Source organism: Desmodus rotundus, chromosome 11, assembly GCF_022682495.2.
Source record: "Desmodus rotundus isolate HL8 chromosome 11, HLdesRot8A.1, whole genome shotgun sequence".
Taxonomy (NCBI): domain Eukaryota; kingdom Metazoa; phylum Chordata; class Mammalia; order Chiroptera; family Phyllostomidae; genus Desmodus; species Desmodus rotundus.
Window position 1 is genome coordinate 73,529,625 of NC_071397.1, and position 25,974 is coordinate 73,555,598.

The 25,974-nt window shown below is 38.5% G+C and overlaps 1 protein-coding gene across 3 annotated transcripts in view; it reads left to right on the forward strand.

Annotated features, from left to right (window-relative positions):
- Positions 1 to 25,974, forward strand: part of RNF217 (ring finger protein 217) — a 117,058-nt gene that overhangs the window by 74,143 nt on the left and 16,941 nt on the right. For 2 of the 3 annotated variants that reach the window (XM_024552078.4, XM_053913628.2), the window contains exons 2-4: positions 2,991 to 3,224; positions 15,173 to 15,337; positions 24,500 to 24,701. In XM_024552078.4, coding sequence (XP_024407846.2) covers positions 2,991 to 3,224; positions 15,173 to 15,337; positions 24,500 to 24,701 — 601 coding nt within the window. Of the gene's footprint in view, positions 1 to 2,990; positions 3,335 to 15,172; positions 15,338 to 24,499; positions 24,702 to 25,974 lie in introns of those variants that run through there. The other variant, XM_053913629.2, reaches the window with a different exon arrangement.

The following is a 25,974-nucleotide window of genomic DNA, read 5'->3' on the forward strand; positions in this document are numbered from 1 at the left end:
AGTGTGAGTAATTCAAAGGATTGTTTGAGTAATTGTCTCAAACTGCCAATGACTAGCTTATCAGCAGTGATTAAAATTTCGTACGTGCTGTGTGGGCCAGGAAACTTGAATTCTCAACAAACATGTCAAAAGACTCACGCATTTGTCCTGGAAGTAGATTCTGGCCCTGTGCAGTAACAGGAAGGAAGACAAAACAGATGGGACAGACACAGATTAGGACAGTGAGCAGTGGGAAAATGAGGGAATATGATCGTGGTGCTTCTATTTAATAATATATGAGACCATTTGGCTCAGAGTAGCGGGGGAGGGATTTTGGAGCTTTCAGAAGGAAGGAATGGAGCAGCCGAAATGCAGAAAACATGAAAGCATACGGAAATGGTGTGTCGCATGGGAATAGAGTAGATTTGCAGCAGATTTGAGAAACACCGCAGAAGACAAGGTACTTGGTTGAGTGTTAGATGATGGTAGGCATCCTAATGTAGTGTAGTAATGAACACCCCTGCTGGAGCAGTGACAAGGTGGCCTCCTCCTTTAAGCTGCCTTGTATCGTTCTGGTCCCTAAAGGATGTTCCATTTCTATAAGACCTGACTGTTCCTGGGTGGCTGTGAAGTTACTGCTTCTATTGTTCTCGTTGATGCAGTTGGAATAAATAAATTTATAGGTGAGGGAGGCCAGCATAGAACATCGGACTGGGACTAAAAAATTCCAGCTTTTACCCTCTAAAGTATTGCTTCCCAATAAATAAGGGTCACTTGAGATGACCCAAGCAAGTCCATTCTGTGTGGAATGAAAAGAAATCATCTTTCATATGCTAAAACTGAAGTTTTCTATTTTCATAGGAAAAGCATCCAGACTCGTAAGACGGCTTCATGTTCTGCCCTTGTGCTCTGAGACCAGTTCATCTGTACAGCCTTGTCCTTCTAAATTCATACTTTGTACTTCACTCTTCACTGCTCATCGTTCCATCCCTCTAAGGCTGCCTGCCATCTTTAAGTTAGTTTGCCTATTCCTGAGGACAGTATGTATTTGATCCAGTTGGGATGTGGGAAAGATGGGGGTATCCCTGCTATGTTGTGCCGTGTTCCCTTTCCCTCTGGGCCTTTGCCCCTGTTGTTATCTTCAGTCTGCTTGAAACACCTTTAATCTTGTTTGACTAAGTCCTACTAATCTTAAGATCTCTCTTGAAACCTCACTTCTTCCAAGAAGCCTCATCTGAACCTCTCAAGTGTGAGTTACCAAGCCTCCCCCATATCCTGTCAGGCACACTCACCACTTTGTATCATAACTGCCTCTTTACTGAATAGACACTGGCAATGCTTCCGTCTCTGACGCAGTACCTGGCTCAGAAATGGGCTTGATAAATGTCAACAGAATGTTAAAAGAGGAAACATTTTGTTAATTTTAAAATGTCTTGTACATCTCATTAAGCCAGTTTCTTACAATATCACACATAGTTTTTGCCTATTTAAAAATTTTCAGAGGACCTCTGTCTTGAGCTATAAATGAAAATAATTTATGATAAAACATAATAACATTGATGTAACTCTGTAACAAGTGTAATAAAATCTGATTGCAATAACTGTAGGCAGACTCATCCAAAAAAATAGAAAAAAGTCACTTGGGGCAAATATTTGAGCAACCTCTCTGGACCAGGTTTTGTTCAATAGCAGCATAAAACCGTGCCGTTAATTACACTTTCAACAGATAAGTGTAATTCAGGTTTATCCAAAGACAGACTCCTTCGTTTTGTTTTCAGTCTGACTCGTGTCCTTTACTGGTGTTAAATATATTGTTCCCACGCAGCCTGCAGCCTGTAGCTTCTTAACCCCCTTTCCCCATGTCTCTGCCAGATAAACAGCAAAGTTAAAGGACAAACTACAATGAGTTTAAAGTTGTTCTTGTTTTTATTGTTTTGGGTGGTGACATTTTTCTTTCCCCTGACCAGGTAGCTTTTCCCCAGTCCTCCCCAGTCTTCGCAGTAGGCATCATTCATCAAGGTTGACGTGTTCCCCTGCTCGCAACGCCAGCCGAGAGAGAAATGGTGCAGCACCACTGGCCGTTTGGCCTGTCACTGAGCCCCTTGCTGCCTCACAATGAGCAAAAGAGGTTATGATCCATGAGTATAAAGAGCTCTTGTTCACCATTTACAGAGAACATTCTAGGTACCCCTTATTCCAAACTGGTTTATTTTCTTTATTGTTTAGATGTTAGTTGTGTCCACACTGTGTGCTTCGATCTTATATAGTATCCCACACGCAATTGCAGGGTGGCGCTCCAGCGTATCTTCCTCCTCTCCTAATCGAACTCCGTCGTCATTTGAAGAAAGTCATTGTATAAACTACTGGAGTAGTAGCCAGATCTCATTAGGATTCTTTTTTTTTACACTGCTGTGATCGGTTTAGTTTTCTTACTTGTTCCTGTGATTCTGATAGGAACTATTGTTATATGTTCTTTACATGGAAGTGTCAGGGAAAATAGTTATTTTGGCAATAATTTTGAAATTATTAAGTTACATATATATGTATTTTTTCTCTTTTTTGTCCTTTTAAAATAGTTAAATGTGCCTGCGGCTCAGTGGTGAGGTATTCTGTAGTAAGGTTGAAAAGTCTGAAACACCTTGTCATCCCAGCTGTTCATTTAATGGCTCATTGTCTGAATGCTGTCTCTCTGTGGGGTTTCCAGAGAATGGGGTGATAATTTGCTTCTCTGGCGAGCCTGTGGTTTAGGTCATTGAAGTTCACAGATACTGTAATGACATGGAATGCTTAAACATGCTATAAGTCATTTTGGAAACATATACTGTTTAACTATTTTGGTAATGTTCAACATAGGTGCCAAAGTGATTACCATTTACTATGTTAGGAATCATAAAAAATAACAGGGAATTCTTTACTATAATCATTAAATTAAAAATACTATATGAACAAAAAGAAGAGAGACATAATAACCAATGTCTCTTGCTTTCTCTCCCGTCTGCTCTTTCATGCAGGTACAACTTGGCCAAGTAGAAATCAAATGCCCTATCACAGAATGCTTTGAATTCCTGGAGGAAACAACGGTTATCTATCACTTAACGCATGAAGACTCCATCAAATATAAATACTTCTTGGAACTTGGCCGCATTGATTCCAGCACCAAGCCATGTCCTCAATGCAAGCACTTTACAACCTTCAAGAAAAAAGGACATATTCCCACCCCTTCCAGATCAGAAAGCAAATACAAAGTAAGCATGTTCACCAGAATTGTGGGTTACATGTCACATGATGGGACAGCCAAATTAGGCCAACTTGTGGTGGGCATTAAGTGGGCTTCCTTCCTTTGCCGGACTCTAAGGTGAGTAGATATTGGCTCTGATTCTGAAAACATATGTTTGGGGAGGCTGATGATAAGAGAGAACTCTTGAGGATTTAATTAAGGTTTTTCTTTGACTTTAACCATGTTTCACATTCATCTAGTAGCATAATTGAAAGGCTAACCTTTGAAGTATTTGTCCTTACTATTACTAAATGTTAAACAAATACTAAGACTCTTTTTTAAATTTAGTATAAGCTTGACTTGTTCAGTAGACCCAATGTGAATCACTCTAGCTCTGTCTGTATGTAATAAGTGAAAACAGTATAAAATGCTATTTATTCACCAAATACAAATCAGCATATGCTAGGCAATGTGCTAGGTTTGTGGAAACAGAGGGAAATGTGACATGGTTCTCGCTCCAAAAAGTGTGTAATGATGGTGAGAGACATATGCTCTAAAATGACAGGTCAATGTGATTAGTCAAAAAGCAAAATCAGACAAACAAAACATGAAACCCATTACACTTGTGCTTTGAAAACACTGAGAGAGAAGTGGGGTTAGGATGTCAGGAGAGGGTTCAGAGAGAAGATGCATTCTCCTGGCAGATAAACAGTGGAGAGCATTTCAGAGCAAGAGATGAGTCCGTGCTGAGGCCTGCAGACTGAGTCGGGCATGTGGAAAACGAACGCTTGGCAGAGCTTGCTGGCAGAGAGTAGGGGACAGGCAGCTGGTCAGGTATTTAAGAGTAGATCCTGATGAGTCTTTTACGCTGTGTTTAGAAGTAAGTCTGCCTTTAATTCTGTAGGCAATACAGAAAGATCCTTCTGGCAGCAGTAATAGAGGATGTCACTGGAGGGCACCCTGAAGGCAGGCAAACCTGAGGTAGCCACTATGGGAGCACATCAGTGATTCACAGCCTTGACTGCACATTACAATCACCTGGAGAGCCTTTAGACACACGAGGGCCCCAGGCCCACCCCAGAATAATTGTCTGGCAAATTTGTGAGCCTCCTTGATGGCTTTAACATGCAGCAGAATTGGGAATGTTTGCGGTAAATGAAGTGGAGAAAGGATGAGGCCTGTGGCAGTAGTTTTCATCGCTGTCATTGCAGCAGAATGGCAGGACGAAGTGCTTTCAAAGGCTGTTCGAAGTCATGTCCTTTGAAGGTAAGTTTTGACCAATGTTCCGTGGTTGGAAGCAGTGGCTGCTACATTATTCATTCTGTAGCTTTGAGGGGATTATAGTTTAGCAAGTAGTTTACTCTACCATCTATCATTCGGGTTGTGGGTAAGAAAAGAAGCAGGGAGCAACTGCATAAAGATCTGAAATCTAATAAACTCCGTGTTTTTGTTTTTGTTTTTTACTTCTGATGAGCAGAGGAGAAGAGAATTTGCTTTGGAGAGGGAAAAATTCAACACAAAATTTATTGATTATGAAGCAGTTAAAATCCACAGGAATGGGTGAGGGATGAAAATCTCAATATAAAGTTTAAATATTAAGCAGTTTTCAAGAAAAATAAAACTACCACAGAATTGGAGGATGATTGCAGTTGTTAATCTTCTTTTATAGAAGATATATAACAGAATATGTAAATAATCCCTGTGTTTTATATCGTACAGAACTTCTGGGGCTAATGCAAACAATTTCTGAAGCAATGACTTGACTATTTAGTGTAATATTTACATAACATTTTTCAGCATCAAACGCCGAGCTCTCACATTCACGTGAATACCTGATTTACATGTCTATAACCGTCTGGATGTAATGAGTAGGGACATGGGTACTCTAACAAACCAACTGCAGCATTCACGGTTACAGTAGCACCGTAAACTGAGACTAGATCTTTGTTCTTTGCAGTGAACCAATGAATATTTTTTAGATTTTCTGTATTTTTAATCCCATTTCCCCAAAACAGAGCCCACTTCCAAATTGATATAGTTTACCCAGCTTAAGAGAAGTGAATTCAAGTACTCAAATGCAGAATCAGAGAAAAAAATAAGGTTGCTAATGTGTAGCATGTCTGAGCAATTTAAAATCTCTTTATAATGTTGTTTACAGCCTAACGCAGGTTTTGTATCTGTTGATAAAACCTTTGTAATGTATATTTCAATATTATTCTTTTTGAGTCATTGAGTTACAATATCTTGATCCAAAATATCGTGCTTTAGGCATTCATTATGGCTTCTGCTGTCAATTCAGATGCATTTAGCATAGAAGATTAAAATTGCTTGACCCTGGATGGTGTGACTCAGTGGACTGAGTGCTGGCCTGTGAACCAAAGGGTGGCTGGTTCTATTCCCAGCAGAACACATGCCTGGCTTGCAGACCAGGTCCCTAGTCTGGTGCATGCAAGAGGCAACCACACATTGATGTTTCTCTCACTCTCTTCCTCTCTCCCTTCCCCTCTCTCTAAAGCTATATAAATAAAATCTTTTTAAAAATTGCTTGAAAATAACACAACTATTTTAGAGCAATAAACACCTTTGATTGTAGCTCACATGAATTTTGTGCTGAGCTACACCTTTGATAGAAAAGGTGTAAACTGAGTATATCAACAAACAGTAACAAGAACTCTCAGGTGCCAGTTTGTGCTTACAGGCCTTTAGGCAACATCTCTCTTCTGCAAAAGTTTGAATAAATAGAGCTTTTCATGACGTTCTGAACGCTGTCAAACTCCTATAATATCAAGTATAAAAAGTATATTCCTAAACTGAGAGATTTCCGTTGAGACAACCTTGGCTTTGGTCAAATCCAGTCGTTTTCATTCATATTTTTCTTCTTGTCCTGTCAACTCTTATCATGAGACCAAAAAGTTTTACCTTTCCATTTCTGCAAGGTTAATTTCATTTCCCAATTAGAAATCTAATTTCTAACCTAAACAGTTGCTATAATTTATTAATTCAACTCCAACTGCATATCAGTAGAGGGAACAAGTTAGTGGTGGGGAAATAAAAAAGTTGAGGTTGTGGCCTTACTGGCATTCATATGATGCCTGGGGACAGACACATCACCAGCACCTGCAGTTTTTCTTCATAGCATTTATCATCGGGATTTTATGGTGTATTCGTATGGTTATTTGCTTAAAGTCTCACTGGTCTGTAGGAGGCCAGGTCCAAGCTTGCTTACTGCTGATAACCTGTATCACGCACTATGTCAGGTAGATTGTGCTCTCAAAATATATTTGTTGAAGGAACTAGTAAATGAGCAGATACATAAATAACAATGTGTATTGTAATCAATGTGGATGGAAAATACTGAGCGCATAGAAAAACAAAGGATAGGAGAGATTGTGAAGGCTTCGTTAAAGAATAAACATGTTAAACTGAGCCTTGAACATTTGAATTTGCCAAGCTGGAAAAGGTAGGCAGAGCACTAGTCTTAAACAAGATTGAAACTCTGAGCCTGCCACATATTAGCTGTGTAACTTTGAGTACAGTTTCTACCTCATTTAGTGGTAAGTGCCATGAGTGTATAGTAGGGATTAAATGAGGTCGCACATATAAAGTTCTTAGCACCATCTCTGACACATCCTACGTGCTCTCGACACATGCTAGAAGTTATTGTGCATGTCCTCATTTTTGGCAATGGCAGCAGAATGAGCAGCCCTAAGTTATTGGGAAGGGGATGGAGGAATCAGAAAGAATAGAGGTGAAATAAAGATTGGGTGGCTAATGGATGCTGGGAATAAAGGAAGGATGAAATTATGTCTTCAGGAAGAAGAGTGGGTTTGGGAGGTGGAAAACGAACTCATTTTAAAATGTGTTAACAATGTTAAGTTTGAAGACCCTTTGGGGCACCAAAGAGATTTCCAGGAAAACAGTAATATTTGGGGGACGAGAGAGTGGGAGAATGATGATCATTGAATTCCCAGAAATGAAGAGTATCTTTGGGGAAATAGGGAATATTATAGTTTTTCAAGGAAGAGCGAAGAGGATTGAAAATTATTACATAGCATTATTTTACTGAAGCATGAGCAGTTCTAGGTTTCCTTCTTATTTGCAAGTTCCGACCAAGAAATGATCCACCTTTTCATGTGGATTTGAAGCGTGTTCAAGGTCATACATAAGTCAACATAGGGAACACGTTAGCAGTGATTCTCTTTATGGTTTCCTGGAGGCAAAACAAATAATAATCCCCACTATTCTTCCCACACATATTAAACAAAACCTTGGTAACTCACGTAATGTTGTCTTGACTCATCATAAGGTACAAGAAAAAAGCCAACGTCCTGGGAAACTTGCTCTGTTCTTACCTTGCATGTTGAGCATTCTTGTTCCTCTCTTCTAAGTGTAAACCTTCTGAGTTGCAATTACATTCCACAAAACTGCACAAATACATTCCTTCCTCAAGTGGTAAAAAACTGTTCTAGGGTCTTTAAGAATATAATCAAATCAGTGGGTTTGTTATTCCTAATTGATACACTTTAAATAATGCTGAAGTGAAAGGTAATTTCAGGTAATACTGATTTTACCCTCTTCCTGTGTCTATTACCGAACCTTCTCTGACTCCTCCTCTTGTACTCTAGAAAGTGCCCCTTTGGAACGGTTCTCCAGACTCCTTACCATCTCGATTTCCATTTGCAGGTGGCCTAAGGTTGGCGTTGGCAGAAGCTAGATGGATAAGGAGAGAATAGTAGATGCATTACTTCCTCACTCTCTTCCTAAAGTCAGTGCGAAGCTCTGGCAATACCTCTACGTGACTGTAGCATTCCCCTAGCTGTATCCTCCCCCATGTTTCTAATTCTCTCCAGGCTCCAGAAACTTCTTTACTCCATTTGCTTTTTGACCCTAAGAATGGCAATGGCTGCCCACTGTTTCTGCTTCTGGAGGCCTATCAGTTTTTTGTTTGTTCAAATCCCAGCTGTACCTCTTCAGTTGTACTTCTTAAAAATAATTTGCATGTATGCATAAATTAAATAGATGAATGGATGAATGAATGAACAGTGCTTAAGCTTTCTTCTCATGCAGATGTTTGAGATTTTTTCAATATATAAAAGTGTTTAAAGCTTTCCCATGTAAGTGTAGGTAGTGAGCTGCTCTGCCCTTCATTTTTTCTCTGATACCATCACTTTTAGTTGACAGTGTTTGCAAATTGAATATTAGATTGTGCATCAGCCTTGCAAGATCAGTTTAGTTTATGATACACACTGTTTTCTTGGCATTGATGCATCGTTGACGTCAGGAGCTGATAGAAAATAAATGTTTCTTAAATGATTGTTGCTAGCATAGATTTGTGAGGGAGAGAAAGGTGAAGTCATCTAGCCCAGTTTAAAGAAGCCAACTTAAACAAATGGCATGTTATATATGTTGCCTTTGAAAAAATATATATCACACAGCTATGAGGCAGTGCTACTAAACTTTATTATGATGCATTTCTCCCTGCAGTTACTAATGACATGCTTTGTTAAAGTTGCTCTTTGTTGCTTTCTTGATATACAAATTAGCCATAATATTTTATAGAGTCTTTACTTGTGCTTGAACTTCTAATAGCAAAGCCAAGTCTTGGGATTCGTTTGATATTTTAGCCTACCTCTGACGAGAAAAACTACCGTGACTGTAATAATCAAGACTCACAACTACCATAAACCGACCTGCAGTGGGACTGAGAACTGTTTGTGTGTGTTTTTTCCTTCACTGTATCACATCACTCCCTTGGATCTTCAGCACAAGAGACACGTGAAGAATCGTTTCTCTCTCATGGCCTGCTGAACAATAGGTAGAAAATTAAGCCAGGTCTGGGGCTCATGATAAAGTGTCCTAGAAGATGTTAGGACTGTGCATTTTTTACCAACCACACGCTGCATTTTTACTCGGCCACATTTACCCTCTTAGGTCTGTAAGGGAACCTAACACTGCAGTCCTCGCTGTGTGCGTGAAGCCTCTCTACTGAATGCCCCCCGGGTAGCCCAGGCACTACTGAACACTTTTGTCCCTGTTTGGTCCCCAACCCTCAAGAAAGTTTCTGTTCCATTTTCCAGCTTAGTTTCAGTGACGCGCTGAAAAATCAAGGGAAGGGTAACTTGGCCAAACCTGGACGGTGATCAGGCAGTGCTTCATGAAACCCATGTGTTACTGGCTCTGCCGTCAGGGAGAGATCCCCAAGCAGGAGGTAAAGCCTTAGGGGATAAGAATCAAGGCAAAAAAAAAAAAAAAAATTCCGAGTGAGACAAAAACAAACTTATAGATACAGAGAACACATTAGTGGTTACCCAAGGGGAAGTGGGCTGGGGGTGATAGGGAGTTCAAAATGTTGAGGGGTGTCAATTGTATGGTAAAGGACGGTAAGTAGATTTTGGTGGTGATCACTTTGTAGCGTGTGTCACACTACAACGGTGTACACCTGAAACATACCGGCAATCAGCAAGAAGTCAAACCATGCTTTCCCATGTGGAGAGCCTCCCTCCTCTGCCATCTAGCTTTAGGATTTGATCTCTTAGGGAAGGAGACAGTGCTTGCTTGAACACCAAAGACTTCTTTTCTCATCTTTCTAATACCGTGCATTTCTTCAGAATCTTCTCCTCTTCAAGAAAACCATCTTTATTGTTAAAAACTTTTTATAACTACAACATTTGCCTATTTACGTATTGGTCAGTTTCTTTAGGCAAACCCTAGTCTGACAGCCATAAGTTTTCCGTGTTGCATCTGAGGAGTTTTTTGAACCACAGTGTGTTTTGAGAGAAACAGCAGGAGTGTAGGTGCATTAATGTAAGACTAATTGGACCCAGTATTAGGACACTTCAGCAAATCTCAGGGTCAAGCCAGCTAAACTGACATCTCTGTCTGAGCTACACTAGAACTCTTGCTGTTCTCCACTGTACCTTGTGCTCTCAGGCCTCTGTGGTGGGTCCTGAAGTGTGACCCCATCACTTTTCCCAAGGACATTCCACTCATATTTCGAGGCCATATTCTCTCTGAACACTACCCTCTAGCCTTCCCCGAAGCATCTTTCCCACAGCACCCATTTGTCTAAGCTTCTACTCTGGCAGTGAGTACGTGGTTAGTTACCTCTCTGAGCTTATATCTGTCTCCCTTCAGTAAATTCCTTGAGAAAAAGTATTTACATTCTTTTTTTATGGACCTAAAACCAGGATACTTAGTACCTGTTGCTTGAAGGTGCTCAATAAATATTTGCTGTATAAGCAAGTGAATTGATGAATATGTCTTATTGAGTATTTGTCTTAGCCTAAAGTTCTAAAAAAGCAAATTATTCTTGGAAACTGGGTTAGCTTACATTTGAAATACTAAATTTACACATGGATGTTGTTTAATATTTTGAGTTTGATAGGCAATGATTTTGTGGTTTATTTAAAATAATGCTTGGGTTGGCCAAAACATTCATTTTTTTCCCATCAGTTGTCTCTAGTAGTGCTTAGTTGTCTTTAACTTCACTTGAAACAATGTTGTTACATTGGTATTGTGACAGCTGTCATATCAATGTACATTAAAAAACATAAAAATTGTTGAATTTTTGTATAGCTATTTTAATGTTGAAGATGGAAGAAAATACAGAACATTTTCAGCATATTATGTTTTATTAGTTCAAGAAAGTAAAAATGCAACTGAAATGCAAAAAGATTTGTCAATATATGGAGAAGGTGCTGTGACTGATCAAACATGTCAAAAGTAATTTGTGAAGCTTCATGCTGGAGATTTCTCACTGGACAATGCTCCACAGTCAGGTAGACCAGTTGAAACTGGTAGTGATCAAATCAAGACATTAATTGAGAACAATCGGTGCTATAGCATGTCAGGGATAGCCAACATACTCAGAATATCCAAATCAATAAAATTATTGGTGAAAAGGAAACATGTGTCCTTTATTTTACAGAAAAAACCACAAGGACTCTTTGGCCAACCCAACATGTATATAAGAGTGTATAGAAATTAGGCACCGAAGGATTTAATTGGAGTGCTCTTTGGCTTTGAATTCTTTTTATTTTGTGGGTTATTATTTTATTTGGCATGATGCACTGTCAAGAGAAAATACCCTTTGCTTAGGTAAAGTGAGTTGGTTTAACTTGTCATCTGAGTGTTATTATAGCCCAGATTTCTGGAAGAACTAAGGGAATTCAAAAGTTAAAAATATAACATAAAGCTATTTTACATTTCATGGATTCTGGGACAAGTTAAGATTCCTAACTCTGATAACTTTATTCTTGAAACATTTTCATCCCCGCCTCTTGTAGAAGAGTTTGCACATTAATCATGATGCTCAGTAAAATGTCATGTGGGTAAAATATTTAGTAAACATCATCTGCTAACCTAAGAAGTAACATCATCTCAGGAGCTGCTCATAAATTACATGTGTTGGCTTTTCTTTGAATTCATTTAATGTTAGCCAGTATAATTTACTGAGTACCTTCCATGTGCCAGAAGCTCTGTGTTGCTTAACTCACGAAATTCAGGATGAATGAGGTGCAGCCTTTGCCCTCAGTGAACTTGCAGGGAGACTAGACATCTACACATTCTGTAAGACAGACACCGAATCTGGTTGGTACGAACAGGGAAGACATCGTGAAGCAAGCAGCATTTGATCTGGGTAAGATTTCAACAGACAGATTGTGTTCATTGGACTTTCTGCAATTACAAGAAGCAGAGATATACTCTCTCAAGCTATGTCAGTTAGGGAGGTTTACTGTGAGACTCCACAGGAAGCCGAAGGGCAGGAAGGCTGTCTCAGCAACCACCCCGGCAGGCCTCATGGAAAATTGGACACTAGCTCTGGTAGCATGAGGGACCCTTTATTGTCTCACTAGCTGTGACTGCTGTTCCCCTTTCTCCTGTGATCTGCACTGTGGTCACTAAGCTGTCCTCTGTCTTTGCCTTCACAGCAAAGGTAGAGTGTGTGTGTATCACCATTTTACTCGTCAAGCAAGAGTGTCTGACTTGGTTAATATCTATTCAACAGTAGGCGCCCAACTACACAAAGCACACACCAGCCCCCTCATAGGCTGCTTTCCAGCAACTGGATGCCTGTTTTTGGCATAGGGGCTCATTCCTTTTGTAGATCAGTTGTGGCCAGGGAGATGGGGTCACGTGGTATTGTAGAGCAGTGCTTCTCAAAATTCAGCACGTCTATCTGGGGACCTTGTTAAATGCAGCTCTGATTCAGTAGGTCTGGGGTGTGGCATGATTCTTTGTTTCCAGCAAGCTCCCAGGTGATGCTGACGGTGCTGCTCCTCTGACTACACCTTGCTGGCAAAGATGGAGAATGGTGACCTCTGTGTGAATATAAGTACTCAGAGGGCAGGCACCCTGTGTGGGAATTTGTGGTTGTGAGGTGGCATTTCGTGCAGAGGAATAAGTGTAAAGCAAGTAACGGAGGAAGATGCAGTGTTGATGTTCCATGGGTGTTATGTAAGGCCGATTTTGAACATGGTTAAGGTCAGAATGCATAAGGCATCTTCAGACCAAAAAGTCGGTATTTAGACCATTCAGGTGCAGTCTCTGAATAACAAGGTGGTGGAAGTTGGCTATTAGTCCCTTTATTTCTTAATCCAAAGCAAAGAAATGGTTACTTTAATATCTACAGTGAGAGACAGCAAGCAGTCGAGTCTGAATTTGAATTACTCGTCCTTACTTGAGAAATTGATGCAAAACTCCTTTCACAAGTTTGTCACCAGGTGTGTGTTGATGGCAAGGATTGGCGGTAAGATCTGCAGTAGCATTTAATAGCCAGAGTCCCTGGGAATGACACCAAGTGTCAGATTCCTTATCATTCTGGGACCTTAGGAGAATCATGCATTTCTAATTGTCTTCATTAGATATTCGTACATGTGATAGTTCAGCTCTCGGTCCCAAATATCTTTGGACCATTATAATGTCTAACACCCATAGAGTTAAATCCCAGTTCAAAGTACCATTACATTCATTCTTCTTTTCATTTCATAAAGGTAATCTAAGAGTGACATTTAAAACCGGAGAGTTATTTTTCTTTGATAATGTTAGAGTCCAGTGATTTGTAATTATGAGTAATGTCTAATGTGACCAAACCAAATTAAGTATTTAGACCCATCTGACATAATGGCAGATACTTGAGGAAAAGCAAAATCTTCCGACATCCTCCTCATTTCATTCATTACATTTGAAAATTGCATTCATTTAGGCCCCTTGTAATATTTAGATCTTCTCTTCATGGTTCAGTGGCATAGTGGAGTGATCATGTTATATTCTTTCGTCATCTGCAGCTCACACATTTTATCTCAGTTTCTTAATCTAAATATGACTTTTTTACACTTGAATGATGAGAAAAGTCAAACGTGGTTAAGTGACTAACTAGTAGCATCTCTTTTTCTAAAAATTCCAAGGGTTATCTTAATTTACGTGAGTAAAATCTTGAAAAGATTTTCAAATTTCCCCTTATGTTGGTAATCCTGGAAAATTCTGATTTACCGAATACTTTAATCACACGGCTTTCTTTGACTCCTACAGTTTGGTTTTCAGTCATCAAAGAAAGTATGCTGGTTAGTGTGAGAATGAGTTTTGGCACAGTGAAAAAAATTCTGGCCTTGGAGCCAAATGTTTTGTTGAGATTTCTTTTTAACACATACTTGCTGTATTAATTGGGGCAAGTTATTTAATCTCTGAGCCTTGTGTTCCCCCTGTGTAAACCTGTGGTGTTCTTACCTACTTTGTAGCATTATTTTGTGGCAAAACTAAGTAATGTGTGTATTGCAGAAGTATGAACATTACCATATGACATCACTGCAAAAAATAAAGAAGATTTTAAACTTTTCTGACAAAAATTATTTGGTTTTGATATAAATTAAAAAGACAAGTACTTTTGTTACTTCGTATTTGCATGGGAAGAACATTATTCACGACATACGTGACAATTTCGTTGCTTTGAGTTGTGAAAGGAAGAGTTGTGGTCATAATTGCCTCTCAATTTATATATATATTGGAGCCACCCTTGTCAAGAGTAATTTTCCAAAAAAAGTGAATAGTGATTTTGTATAGTTTACCAAGAGAAATTCTAACCAACTTTCAAGTCAAGTTATGTTTATATGTTTTCAGAGAGTGAGGACCAGAAACACTGTGTGGGAAGGAGATACCCACTGTAATTGAAAATGAAGGAAATCAGATAAAGTCTTCCATGTCATATGGAAGACAAGTATTTTCAGTGAACACACACACACTCTCACATGTACTGCCACACAGTGAAAATACAAAGACATCTTTCCAATGGTTTCCTAGCTAACAGGCCACAGAACCCTCAAGACTGATATATTTCTAATAAGAGCCTATGTATTATTTTTTTATAATTAAAAAAGGATTGTCCTTTATTTTAGGCAGAGCTTCATGGCAGATGGTGGTGTAGCAGTTTACTTGCCAGTGTTTTTTTTAATTTGTTGAAGCATCTGTGAGGTTTTGATTTTTATAAAAGTGAATGATGCCATTGATAAGAAGAGCAATGGAAAGGCCTGAAATTGGGTCAAGAGAAAGGCAAATTTAAGGGCAGCCTGAGTATGTGGATTTGAGGCATCGTAAGCCTTCAGGTTTTATTCTGTGTTTCAGTCTAGGGGAGAGCCTTAAGACCAAGTTCATTTCCAGGATGTCCCAAGTGTTTAATTTTAGGATAGCATACAAAGTATAGCATAATTTATAGCAAAGTATAGCATAGTGTAGCATACTTTAGTATAGCATAATTTATGTATAGCATACAGCCAAATCATCTATGCCAAAGCACTTCTTCCCTCTTTCAGACATAAAATAGTCATATTTTACTGTAGTTTACATCTTGTAGAGGGGAGATACTTTAAATCTGAACAAATGATAACCTTTTAGCTACCGTAATAACCCCAAGCATCACCATTTTTATCCTTCAGACACTTTCAGTGTTTCTACTAGTACTTAATCCTACTTTTCCTTACACAGATCCAGTGCCCCACTTGCCAATTCGTCTGGTGTTTTAAGTGCCACTCTCCTTGGCATGAAGGTGTTAACTGCAAGGAGTACAAAAAGGGAGACAAACTGTTGCGTCACTGGGCCAGCGAAATTGAGCATGGACAGAGGAATGCCCAGAAGTGTCCAAAGTGCAAGGTGAGGTAACCTTTAGGAGGAAAGGACAGAAACGTGTGCGTCTGGATATCACTGAATACTATCATTACAATATTGAAGTGGATTGTATGTATAATTTCATTATTGCAGGTGTGGGAAAAAAGAATATTTGCTGTTTCATTTTAGAAGAACAATTATATTACATAACTAAATTGGCATTTTTATATATGAACAATATATATTCTTATTTGCATTGCATTTCAAAATTGAGGGAGGCTGCAAATGCATATTGATTTTAAACTTCCAAATTTGCATTGAAAAATGGAGATGTGTGCACTGGGTAAAGCTATTATGAAAATAATATGGATGTATTATTTCCAGTTTGCTTCATGTATTGTAATCATTTCTCCGTTAGCCGGGCTCTGAACCCTTGTAAGCCTTTGCTCGTCTTTCCTTCTGCCATTGCCGGTTACTTCAGGATTACAGAGAACTGATTAGTTGCTTTCTGTAAATTTGGTGAGTTAGAAGCTAAGAGTTAAAATCAGTAGTTAGGAACTTTACAAATTCCAGTTTTAAAATGCTAAGTTCCAACGTGCCTTCCAGATTTTAATTATTCAATACCTTTTGGTAAAACATAGTAATGCAGTAGGTAAGTTACATGTATTATCTCATTTAATTTTCAAAAGAACGTTGTGAGGAAAGGGGAATGACTGCCATTTCAAGCTGTAGAAATAGCTTCAGAAAAGTTAAGTAATAGGAGAAAAAGCAGGCAGGGGAAAGTGAACTATGTTCATCAGTATAATTTATTGTGATATTGGAATTAAGGAAATTTACTTATTATATTTCCCATTAGATATTTTATTACTTTGAATCCTATAATAGGATGCTGTGGGCAAGAACGTGTTTTCAGAGAAGGCTTAATTTGCTGCTGTTCACATAAAATTAGCAAAAAAGCCACATCTGTGGGCTCTTATGGCCGAGCTGTAGCTGCGTCGTCTGTGGTTGCCAAAGAACTTGGAGAATTAATGTCAGATCTTAGAGATAATCCTGCAGTTCTCTGGCACCACACACACCGCTGCAGAAGTGTATGGGGGGGGGCCATGGCTGCTTTCAAATAGTGCCCGTTCAAAAAATTACATAACTTCTCCTTTCACTCTCTGCACTGCTTGAAATCACTGCCTGTGGAATAGGGGTTGGCACCGCTACGGTTTTCCTAGTGTGCCGAAGGCTAGCCCTTAGCTGTGAGGGAGAGCCTGATCATTGATGCCAGGTACTTTCTAAGATACAAACTATATTGCAACCAGTGCCCTATTTTTATGAAAAATAATTATAAAATTTGTTTACCATCCCGAGATTAAATTAAAATGTGACTACATATATCATTTTATTTAAAAATTAATATGTTGTCCTAAATATAGCACAAAATAGAAATAAGTGAAGCTATTATAATGAAATTACATGTATTTCAACATATAAAGGCTCAGGTACCAAGACATGAAAAGCCATAAAGAAGTAGTCAATTTTTTGCAGCTATTTATAATGCATAACTTTGGGTTTAAGAAAAACTTGGATTTAAGAAACCTTAAAGTGAAGCTTAAATGTTATCAATACCTATCCTATATATTTGCCATTTCAAACTGAGGACAAAAAAAGTATATCTGTACATGTGCTTATGAATTTATGTAGTTTTAGTCCTATAAAACTCAATATATATTAAAACCATGAAACTTATTTTGGGCTGATACACAAAGTTAAATTCTAAAACAATTGACCTATTCTCATTTTACTCAGTAATTATATAACTAAAAATAATCCATTATCTATTAAAGCCATGCAAACATTATTTTGCATTTATATGTAAAATAAAGCTGAGTTCCATGTCCAGATATTTATAAACAGATTTTCATCTACATGAACATCTAGTGCATTAGAAAATTATATGCAAGAGGCGCCAGCATTGCAGGACAGCCATAAGTGCCAGCATCAGCCACCTTTGTCACAACAAAACATCCCCCTACCAAAAAAAAAAAATTCTGAAGCATTTCCACGGGCTGGGAACCCTTATTGAGAGCCTCAGTTACAGACAAAAGCCCTGAGAGGGCTGAAGTCTAGTGAGCAGTGTGGACAGGGAAATGTTTGCACATGAATACAAGTGGGGCCAGTTTTGCTAAAGCTTTCTTAGATGATCTATTTATTTTTATTTTCATTTCAGGGTTTAAGAGTTGCTTTTTTTTCTGCAGCAAACTCAACTTAGAACTCAAAACAGGGTGCAGGTTTTACTGGCGGCAGCAGTTAATAACAGAACAAAGGTTTGGGGTCCGTGAAGAAAGGTATATTCCCAAATGCCTGCTCCATGCCTTCATTTGCCTTAAAAAATTTCTCCAACACAGTATGTTCGCCTCTCCCCAAGAGGTTCTTCTCTTCATTTCCCCATCTCAGTAAATAGCAACTCCAACACCGTAGCAGCTCAGGTCAAGAATTTGTATCATCCCAGACACTCTTTCTCTCACACCCCACGTCCATTAGTCATCAAGTTTTATAGATTGTACCTTGAGATGTATTCAGGATCTGACCACATCTCGGCACCTGCTGTCATTAATCCGGTGACGGGTCATCATGGTCTTTCTCTAAGATTTTTGCAATGGCCTCCTGACTGTTTTCTTACTCTTCACAGTGTCCTTAACACAGAAGTGAGGCTATTAAAGTAAGGCAGATTACATCACCCTCTTCTCAAAACCTTCCATGGCTCCCATCTCACACAAAGCTGAAGTTATTTCTTGTAATGATCCTATAAGGCAGGGACGTCCAACATAAGGCCCACAGGCTGCATGCAGCTCAGGACGGCTGTGAATGCGGCTCAACACAAAAGTAGAAATTTACTTAAAACATTGTGAAATATTTTTGTGATTACGTGTCACAGTATATTTAATGTGTGCCCCAAGACAACTCTTATTCCAGTGTGGCCAGAGATGCCAAAAGTTTAGACAGCCCTACAAGGTCACACTGTGGACACACCTCACTCAACACCATTATTTCTCTGACATCACCTTCTGCTTCCTTCATCCTCCTCCAGTGACGCTGCGCTCCTTGCTGCACTTCAGACACATCAGGCATGTTCCCTTCTCAGGGTCTCTACACTTGCTGTTCCCTTTGCCTGGAATATTCTTTTCTCAGATGTCTTAATGGCCAGCCCCCCACCTTCATGTCTTTGAACAAAATTCAGAGTCTCAGTAGCCACCTTCCCCTACTTTAATTGATAATGTGCCCCTTATATGCCTTATTGTTTCTCCATAGCACAATATTACTTATCACTGTTTAAAACAATGGATGTATTTTACTGCCTGAGAGCAAGGATTTTGACCTATCTTGGTCCATAAAGTAGCTTCAGCATGTAGAGCAGTGCTGGGTCCTGTGTAGCACTGAACGGAAAATACTTGAACGAACAAATGTCATTTTTCTTTCCTCCTTACATGGACTTTAAGTGAGAATCCATTATGTGCTCTTTAAACACGGTCCTTTTTCTCATGAATCGCACAGAAGGGGAGACACAGTGGTTACACTCACAAGGATAAAACACTGTTGTACTTCAGCAGGGCTTTGCATAGAGCAAGGTGGTTCATGGTGAAAGGGACATCTCATTCATCTCGGGGAATCCAGAAAGAGCTAGGTCGTTGAAGATCATTGGACAGATTTGGGCATGATCGATGGGATCCAGGAACAGGAGTATTACAATGAAAAGTACAAGGGCACAGAACCAGGAAGTGTGTGCTACAGAAAATAGCCACAAGTACTTTGTGGTTCCCTGAGAGTAAGGTTCACGGAGGGAAGTGGTGAGAGGTGGGGCTATAGAAGGAAACAAGTCTGAGCTTTGCATGCAATGTTAAGAAACAAGGATTTTACCCTCCAGACTGAAATGCTGTAAACAGGGGAATGGTGGTATAGATTTGTATTTCAGGCTGGTTGTTGTTGATTATATGAAGGTAGTGGTGGGCATCTAGAAGGAAATGATGACAGTATGAGCTAAGCTAATAGAAGAGAGGGATTCAGCTGGAGAAGAGAGGGATTAAGTAAATATCTTGGGCCTAAAACTGTCTGACCTTGGATGTGGGAAATAAAAAGAGAATATCCACTGGATACCTAGCTTGGGTGTCTGAATGGATGGAGATACCATAAACTGAGATAAAATACGGACCTAGTTTTATTTTGTTTTTGTTGGGTAGAGAGGACATGAATGATGATGGATTTGGTTTTTCTTATTTGAGTTTGAAATGGCTTTAAGGTATATAAGTACAGATGGGCAGCAAACCTTTGCTACATGAGTCTGCAGCTCGGGAGCCAGGTTCACAGTGGAAATTAAGAAGAGAGATCTTGTTGACGAAAGTCGAGACCATTTGGCTATGGAAGAGATTACCTAAAGAGTGTATTCAAAGTGGTGAGCCATGGGTGGAATCAGGGATAGGCGATGAAATAGGGACCTATGTTACGAAGAATTAGTATAGTGAGCTAAGTAAAGAACTAAGCATTACTCGTGGGATATCTTTTTAACTTTTCTCATACTTGTTGTTTCTGATCAATCCTTCCAGATAGCAAAAGCCACTAATGCAAACACATATATAAAACTACAGAGTAAATTATTTTGGGTGACAATAATATATGACAATTAACTTATTTATTATTTCCTGCTTAAAGAATAAAATAAGCTCTCATTTCTTGGTGAAGGAGATAAATTCTTGCAGGCGGATATGTACTCATTTAATTCTAAAATGGGCTGCATATTTAGCAGTTCATTTATCTTAACTCTTTCACCTTGTGATCAAGAAGAATCTGTATGAAAATAGAAGGCTTCATTCTTCTTCTATTTTTAGAATTCTGTGTACATTTTATTAAATTAAGTGTAATGATATAAAGAGGGTAGATACTAAAATATATATAGTTTTATGAATAATCTCTTATTACAGGTGTTGGCATATCTTACGAAGAATAGCATAGGCTCAGAAATGATTCCTATTGTTATTTCTGTCTAGTACAGTGTAGACTTAATATCAAAAACTCTTATCAAAGAAACATCTAGCATATTCTGAACATTCCCTTCATGACTCATAGTGTAAAAAGGTGTAAGCAACATTTAGTGATTAAATACTGAACTCGAATGTGAGCCATCCTTATTTGTTATAGATGGAGAAAGAAACTGTGAGTAATAGCAAAGCAAGTGACATTTGTGGTTTATGAGCAGTCAGTTTAAACTAATGAATTAGGAATATCTCGTCTGTCCTGCTGTCTCCATCTCTTAAGTAAACACAAAATTTTGATTCTAAATTATAGCCACTTGGCTATAACTTAGCAGAGCTAACTTGATGAATGTTTTGAAGCTATAATAAAACAGCTTTGTTGAGAAATAAAATGAAATTTATGTAAATGTAATTTAGTAAACGCATAAAGCCATTTTAAGGCTTTATATTTTAAAAATAAAGATGGCATTGTCAAAGTGTGATCTTTAACAAAATATACAGGGAACTCATTTAGCATGTGAAATATTTACTATCTCCTGGGTGTTAGGAGTCCAAAATTGCAACTTGCTTAGCAGATGTGAAAGATAATGTCTCCTGTTGCACATTAACTTGTATCAATTCATTTCTCTGTTAGTATCATTATAATATAGTCACATAGAATCAAGATATATTCACAGTAGTATTAAAGGAAGTGCTGTATATTTAACAGTTGCTAAATTGTGAAATCATTTTTTCATCATTAAATCATTGCCTGTTATGTGTATAAAGTATTCAAATTAATCTATAAAACCATACTGCTAACGTTGCACATCCCTCAAAGTACAAGGTCAGTAGTATCGTGAGAACTTGGAATTTTATCACCTCCTGTGCAGAAATATTGTCGGACCAACAGTGTTTTAGTTGCCTGCCATTTTCAGAATATAATTTTAGAAATAAGACTGTTCAGAGAGACTATAAACTGCCATCTTCGTGATTTAAATGAAAAAGTAAATTTATCTCAAAAGACTTTAGAACCCAATGAAACAATATGACACACAGACAGAAAATGACAGTGAAAACTGTAGGTGAAAGTGATGCAAATGAACCGTCAGTGACAAGTTTAACTTATGAGAACAAACTTCCTGTGAGGAAAAAGTTTTGATACTGTTTTAAAGGAACAAATGAGTTGCTCCCACCCCGACCCCCCCAAACAAAAAGCTAAAATGAGGAAAAGCTCAGATTTGCCTTGAGCGGGAGAGCAAACATTTGTCTAGCTAATGCAAAGATTATGCTGTCATTTGACAAAGAATATAATTGACCTGTGGTTTTATAATAAACAGACATGAGTCCAAAACCTTTCTCCAGTCACTCGAGCCGATTACTTTTCTAAGCTCCGTTTATGAGTAAGAATGCCAATCTTGTGGTACAGTTACGAGGCTTAAAGGCGCTAATCTATTTACAATGCTTGGCACATAAGGGGCTCTGAACAAATATTAGTCCTTTTCTCTTTGTAAGTCAAACACTATGCTATGTGACCAGGAAATGTTAAGCTTTATTGTCTCCATTTTAAAATCAAATACAATGTACAATTAAAACATTGAGTGTGTGATGAAGTAACCTTTATTTTGGCTGCTCAGCAGTTCTCTTTGAACATGTTCTTGCCGAGCGCTCAGGTGGTTTACAGAAGGCTCAGAAATGGTGCCAGGGTCCAGCAGGACCTGTGGCCCACGTGACTCCTGAGTGCCATCCCCTGTGCTGAGCGGGTGTGGGCACCGTGAGCGCTCTTCAGAATCGCTCCCAGAAACGGGCACAACAGAGAGGAAATGCTGAGCTCAGAGTGGATTTGTCAGGAAGCTAAAAAGCTTAAGCTTCATGGACCCTCACCTGAACAAGTCCCTTCTTATGCTGTGTGTCTAGTTTGTGCTTGTAATGTACATTACATTACACTGTATTACACTTATTACATAAGCACTGTACACCTATTATCACATTTTTATTCTCATGTAAGTAATATCATCGAAGTTGAGGCTTAGGAGAAGTCAAGTAAGCTTTATATTTTTTTATACAGCTAATGGAGCCAAAATATAGACAGAGGGCTTCCTAAAATGAAAACCTCAGTTCTCTCAACCTCCCCATGTAGGTGAGGCTCACCTGCCGAAAATTAAGCAGCCACTGGGAGGGAATGGACATTTAACCTATAATCAGACTAGTGATTTTGAATATCTAACATACTAGAAACTTAGTACACTTTCTTTCTTGGTTCATTAACTTACCACGTACTAAGTGCCTGCTCTGTTCTCCCTGTAATGTGCTGCCCCCTGCTTAGTTATTATTTCTCCAACACTGTCACCATTACCTAGAAGCTTTCCAGATAGGTAGGTAGACAAATAGGTAGGCAGGTAAGTATGTAGGTAGGTAGGTAGATAGATACACAGACACAAAAATACATATACTGCTCAAATGGAACCTTTACCATTACTATCATAACTATCTTTTGTTATTTTAAAAGTAGCCTCAGAAGTCCTTTTAAAATTTGTATTGTTTCTTTAAATCGAAATTCAAATTTTTCGTCATTTTATCACTAAGACTGAAATACTACATGTGATTGGGAATTAACAACATTAAAATTTTTATTTGTAAAATAGTTATATTTTGAAATAAATAATTTTCTTTATCTCTCAACCTTTTAATTTCTCTGTTTACATCAAAGATCTTTTTTTCCCGGATGATTTTATCCCATCTCCGTAATCGTTGTCCGGTTGAAAAGTATAATTGTAACTGCACTACTACAGAAGCTTAGGGGGCTACACTGTGCATCCAGGGAAGCAGAGCATTATTTCACAAGAAATATGTGAAGTCGTGGGCTGTGGCCAAGGCTTAGCTGCAGAGTCAAGCAGCCACAGGAGGGTTTAACTCACATGTGAATTATGAAGTTCTCTGCATTATCGTATTCACTGAACACAAGTCCCAAAGTAAAGTCATGGGTAGAAACTCTCATTAAGTGAAAATGGTACTGGGAACATTTTAAATATATTTTCTAAACAAAGAGCGATAGATAGATAGATAGATGCCCTAGCAGGATAGCACAGTTGGTCAGAGCTTTGTCCTGATACGCCAGGGTTGCAGGTTCAATCCCCAGCCAGGACACATACAAGAAGCAACCAATGAATGCATAAAACAAGTGGAACAACAAATCGAGGTCTCTCTCTCTCTTCCTCTCTCTAAAGTCAACTTAAAAGGTTTTTTAAAATATATGTACAATAAGAATAAGGGAGATGTGACTTGAATGTAAATGCCTCCTCTGTGGTAAAATGGGAAGACTCTTTTTTGTTTTTTCTGTTTCAATCACACGATTATTGGACAGTGTTACCAAACCTTTTTTAATGAAATACTTAGTTCTTTTTCATGAACGCTCACCCAAGAAACTGAGTGTGCTCTTACTGGAATGAAAGATGGCTCAACTTATGAGTGTCCATGAGGATTCTGTATCAAGCATCCAATTCTATCTCCTAGTAAAATCTTGATTATAACATGGCCTCGGGGCTTGAGACAGTGACTACCACATTGGGTATATGGTGGACTACTCAAGAATAAAATCCTTGTTTCATTAAGGATGAAATTGTATTTACATGTAAGTTGACGGCAACAATTGAGGAAGGTACTTAGTTGCACAGATAGAATTATGCACAGTTCTATAAACATATTTGTAAATGATAGAGTTGGAAACTAAAATGGTATTGTGAGTATACTGTCATTTCCTTCCACAAAAGGAGCCTTCTCGTTCTTGATGTTTGTTCACAGAAAGTTTTACATAATCCTTGCTTTAAAAAAAAAAAAACTCATTATCTCCTCTTATTCCCTAATCACCTTGTTCTTGCTGATCATAGCATAAGCAAAATCCACTTTCTCAGCATTTTAAGACACCTCGGTCTAGAAAGATATGTGAGTTGTCTTTGGAATGTGTTAGTTTATGTATTAGTCATAATCAGCCAACAGTGTGAGTACCTGAAATGTTATTGAGCTTTGCACACATGAAGTATTTGATACAAATGTGATCTTGGAGAACATGATTGATTACAAGCAAATTGACAGCTTCAGGAATGCAATGTACGGCTGTTATATTGGAGAAAATTGTGTTGTTTTGTAACATTTGCCAGATTTAGTTGTTAAAATTTTTAATAGCCTTTCCTTCCCTTTCCCTGTTTTGCTGATACAGATCCACATCCAGAGAACTGAAGGATGTGATCATATGACCTGTTCACAATGTAACACTAATTTTTGTTATCGATGTGGGGAGAGATACCGCCAGCTCCGTTTCTTTGGAGACCACACATCAAACCTCAGTATATTTGGATGCAAATATCGCTACCTCCCAGAGAGACCTCATCTAAGGAGATTAGTGAGAGGGTCTGTCTGTGGTGAGTATCCAACATGACTGTGAGGAATCTTCCCTCGGAAGTACTCAGGGATGCTAGCACTTAGAAATGCAATAGCCACGATAATGCTGACCAAACCTGCCAGGTGTTCTAGTGGGGCCTAAACCCCCAAACAGGAGAAAGATTAATTTTAAAGGGTTTTAATTTTAAACCCTTTGAGTTTAAAATTAAAAATTTAAGTTTGTTAGCAGGACCTTACTTACATAAGCAAGCAGATTTTGTTCAAAAAACAAACTATTAATTACACTGCAGAAATATGAAGTCATTAGTCTTTTGAATTTCTGAAACTCTATTGTAAGGCACTTGTTCAGAGAAACAATATCACATTTATTTTTTATTGACAATACCTAACAGCAAATCTTACACATACCCTCTGTTCATTCACGGAGGATGTGCAATACAATAACAAAATCCATATGTTTCAGAGCCCTGTAATGGAGTTCCAGTGTATCTGTATAGTTGATAAGTCATTGTATATATTTTCCATTGTATGAATAGTTAATATTCATATCTAATAGTAATGTAATGCGTATTAAATGCCCTCATTGCATACAAACCCAAGTTTAGAAATCCAAGTGCAGATTTTTCTGGATTGACCTTTTTCCTCCCCCTTCATCCTCAACACACAATATCATGCACAAATACGCAAACGTAAACACAGATCCCCGCTCTGGCCTAACGCCACCAGCTTGGTGTGAGGCAGTGTTCTTCAGACCTAGCAGCTGTTTCTTCCCCTAGCACCGCGCTCCTCTGGAATGTACCCACTGTGGGATTGCTTCCTCTCTTCTCGTCTCAAAGAACTCTAGTACATCTTCCTGCGGCAGTCTTTCCTACTGTGCAATACTTCTTAACGTCACCCACATCTCGCCTTTTCTGCCTCCTTTTGCCTAGTTCCTTCGTGACAATGTCCTTACATCTCTCTTTAGCCCTCCATCACTGCTGTTGTAAACCACTCCCCTCTCCAGACTCATATATATGGTGGTTAATCAGACCAAAGCTGAGCTGATGATATATTTCTATCAGGTAAAAGAGAGTACATGTATTTTAAAATTCACTTTAACGTATGGAGACCAGTGCCATCATTTTCTAAAATCTCGTCTGATTTCTATAAAAATGTCCCCCCTGAAATTTAAACATAATTTTCCATAGCCAACAGAATTCAATGTAGTCAAGATTGGTTTTAATAATTTTGTTTACTTGCTTATAATGGTATTTACTGTAATTATATAACCAACATAATTTATTTATTAGTTAA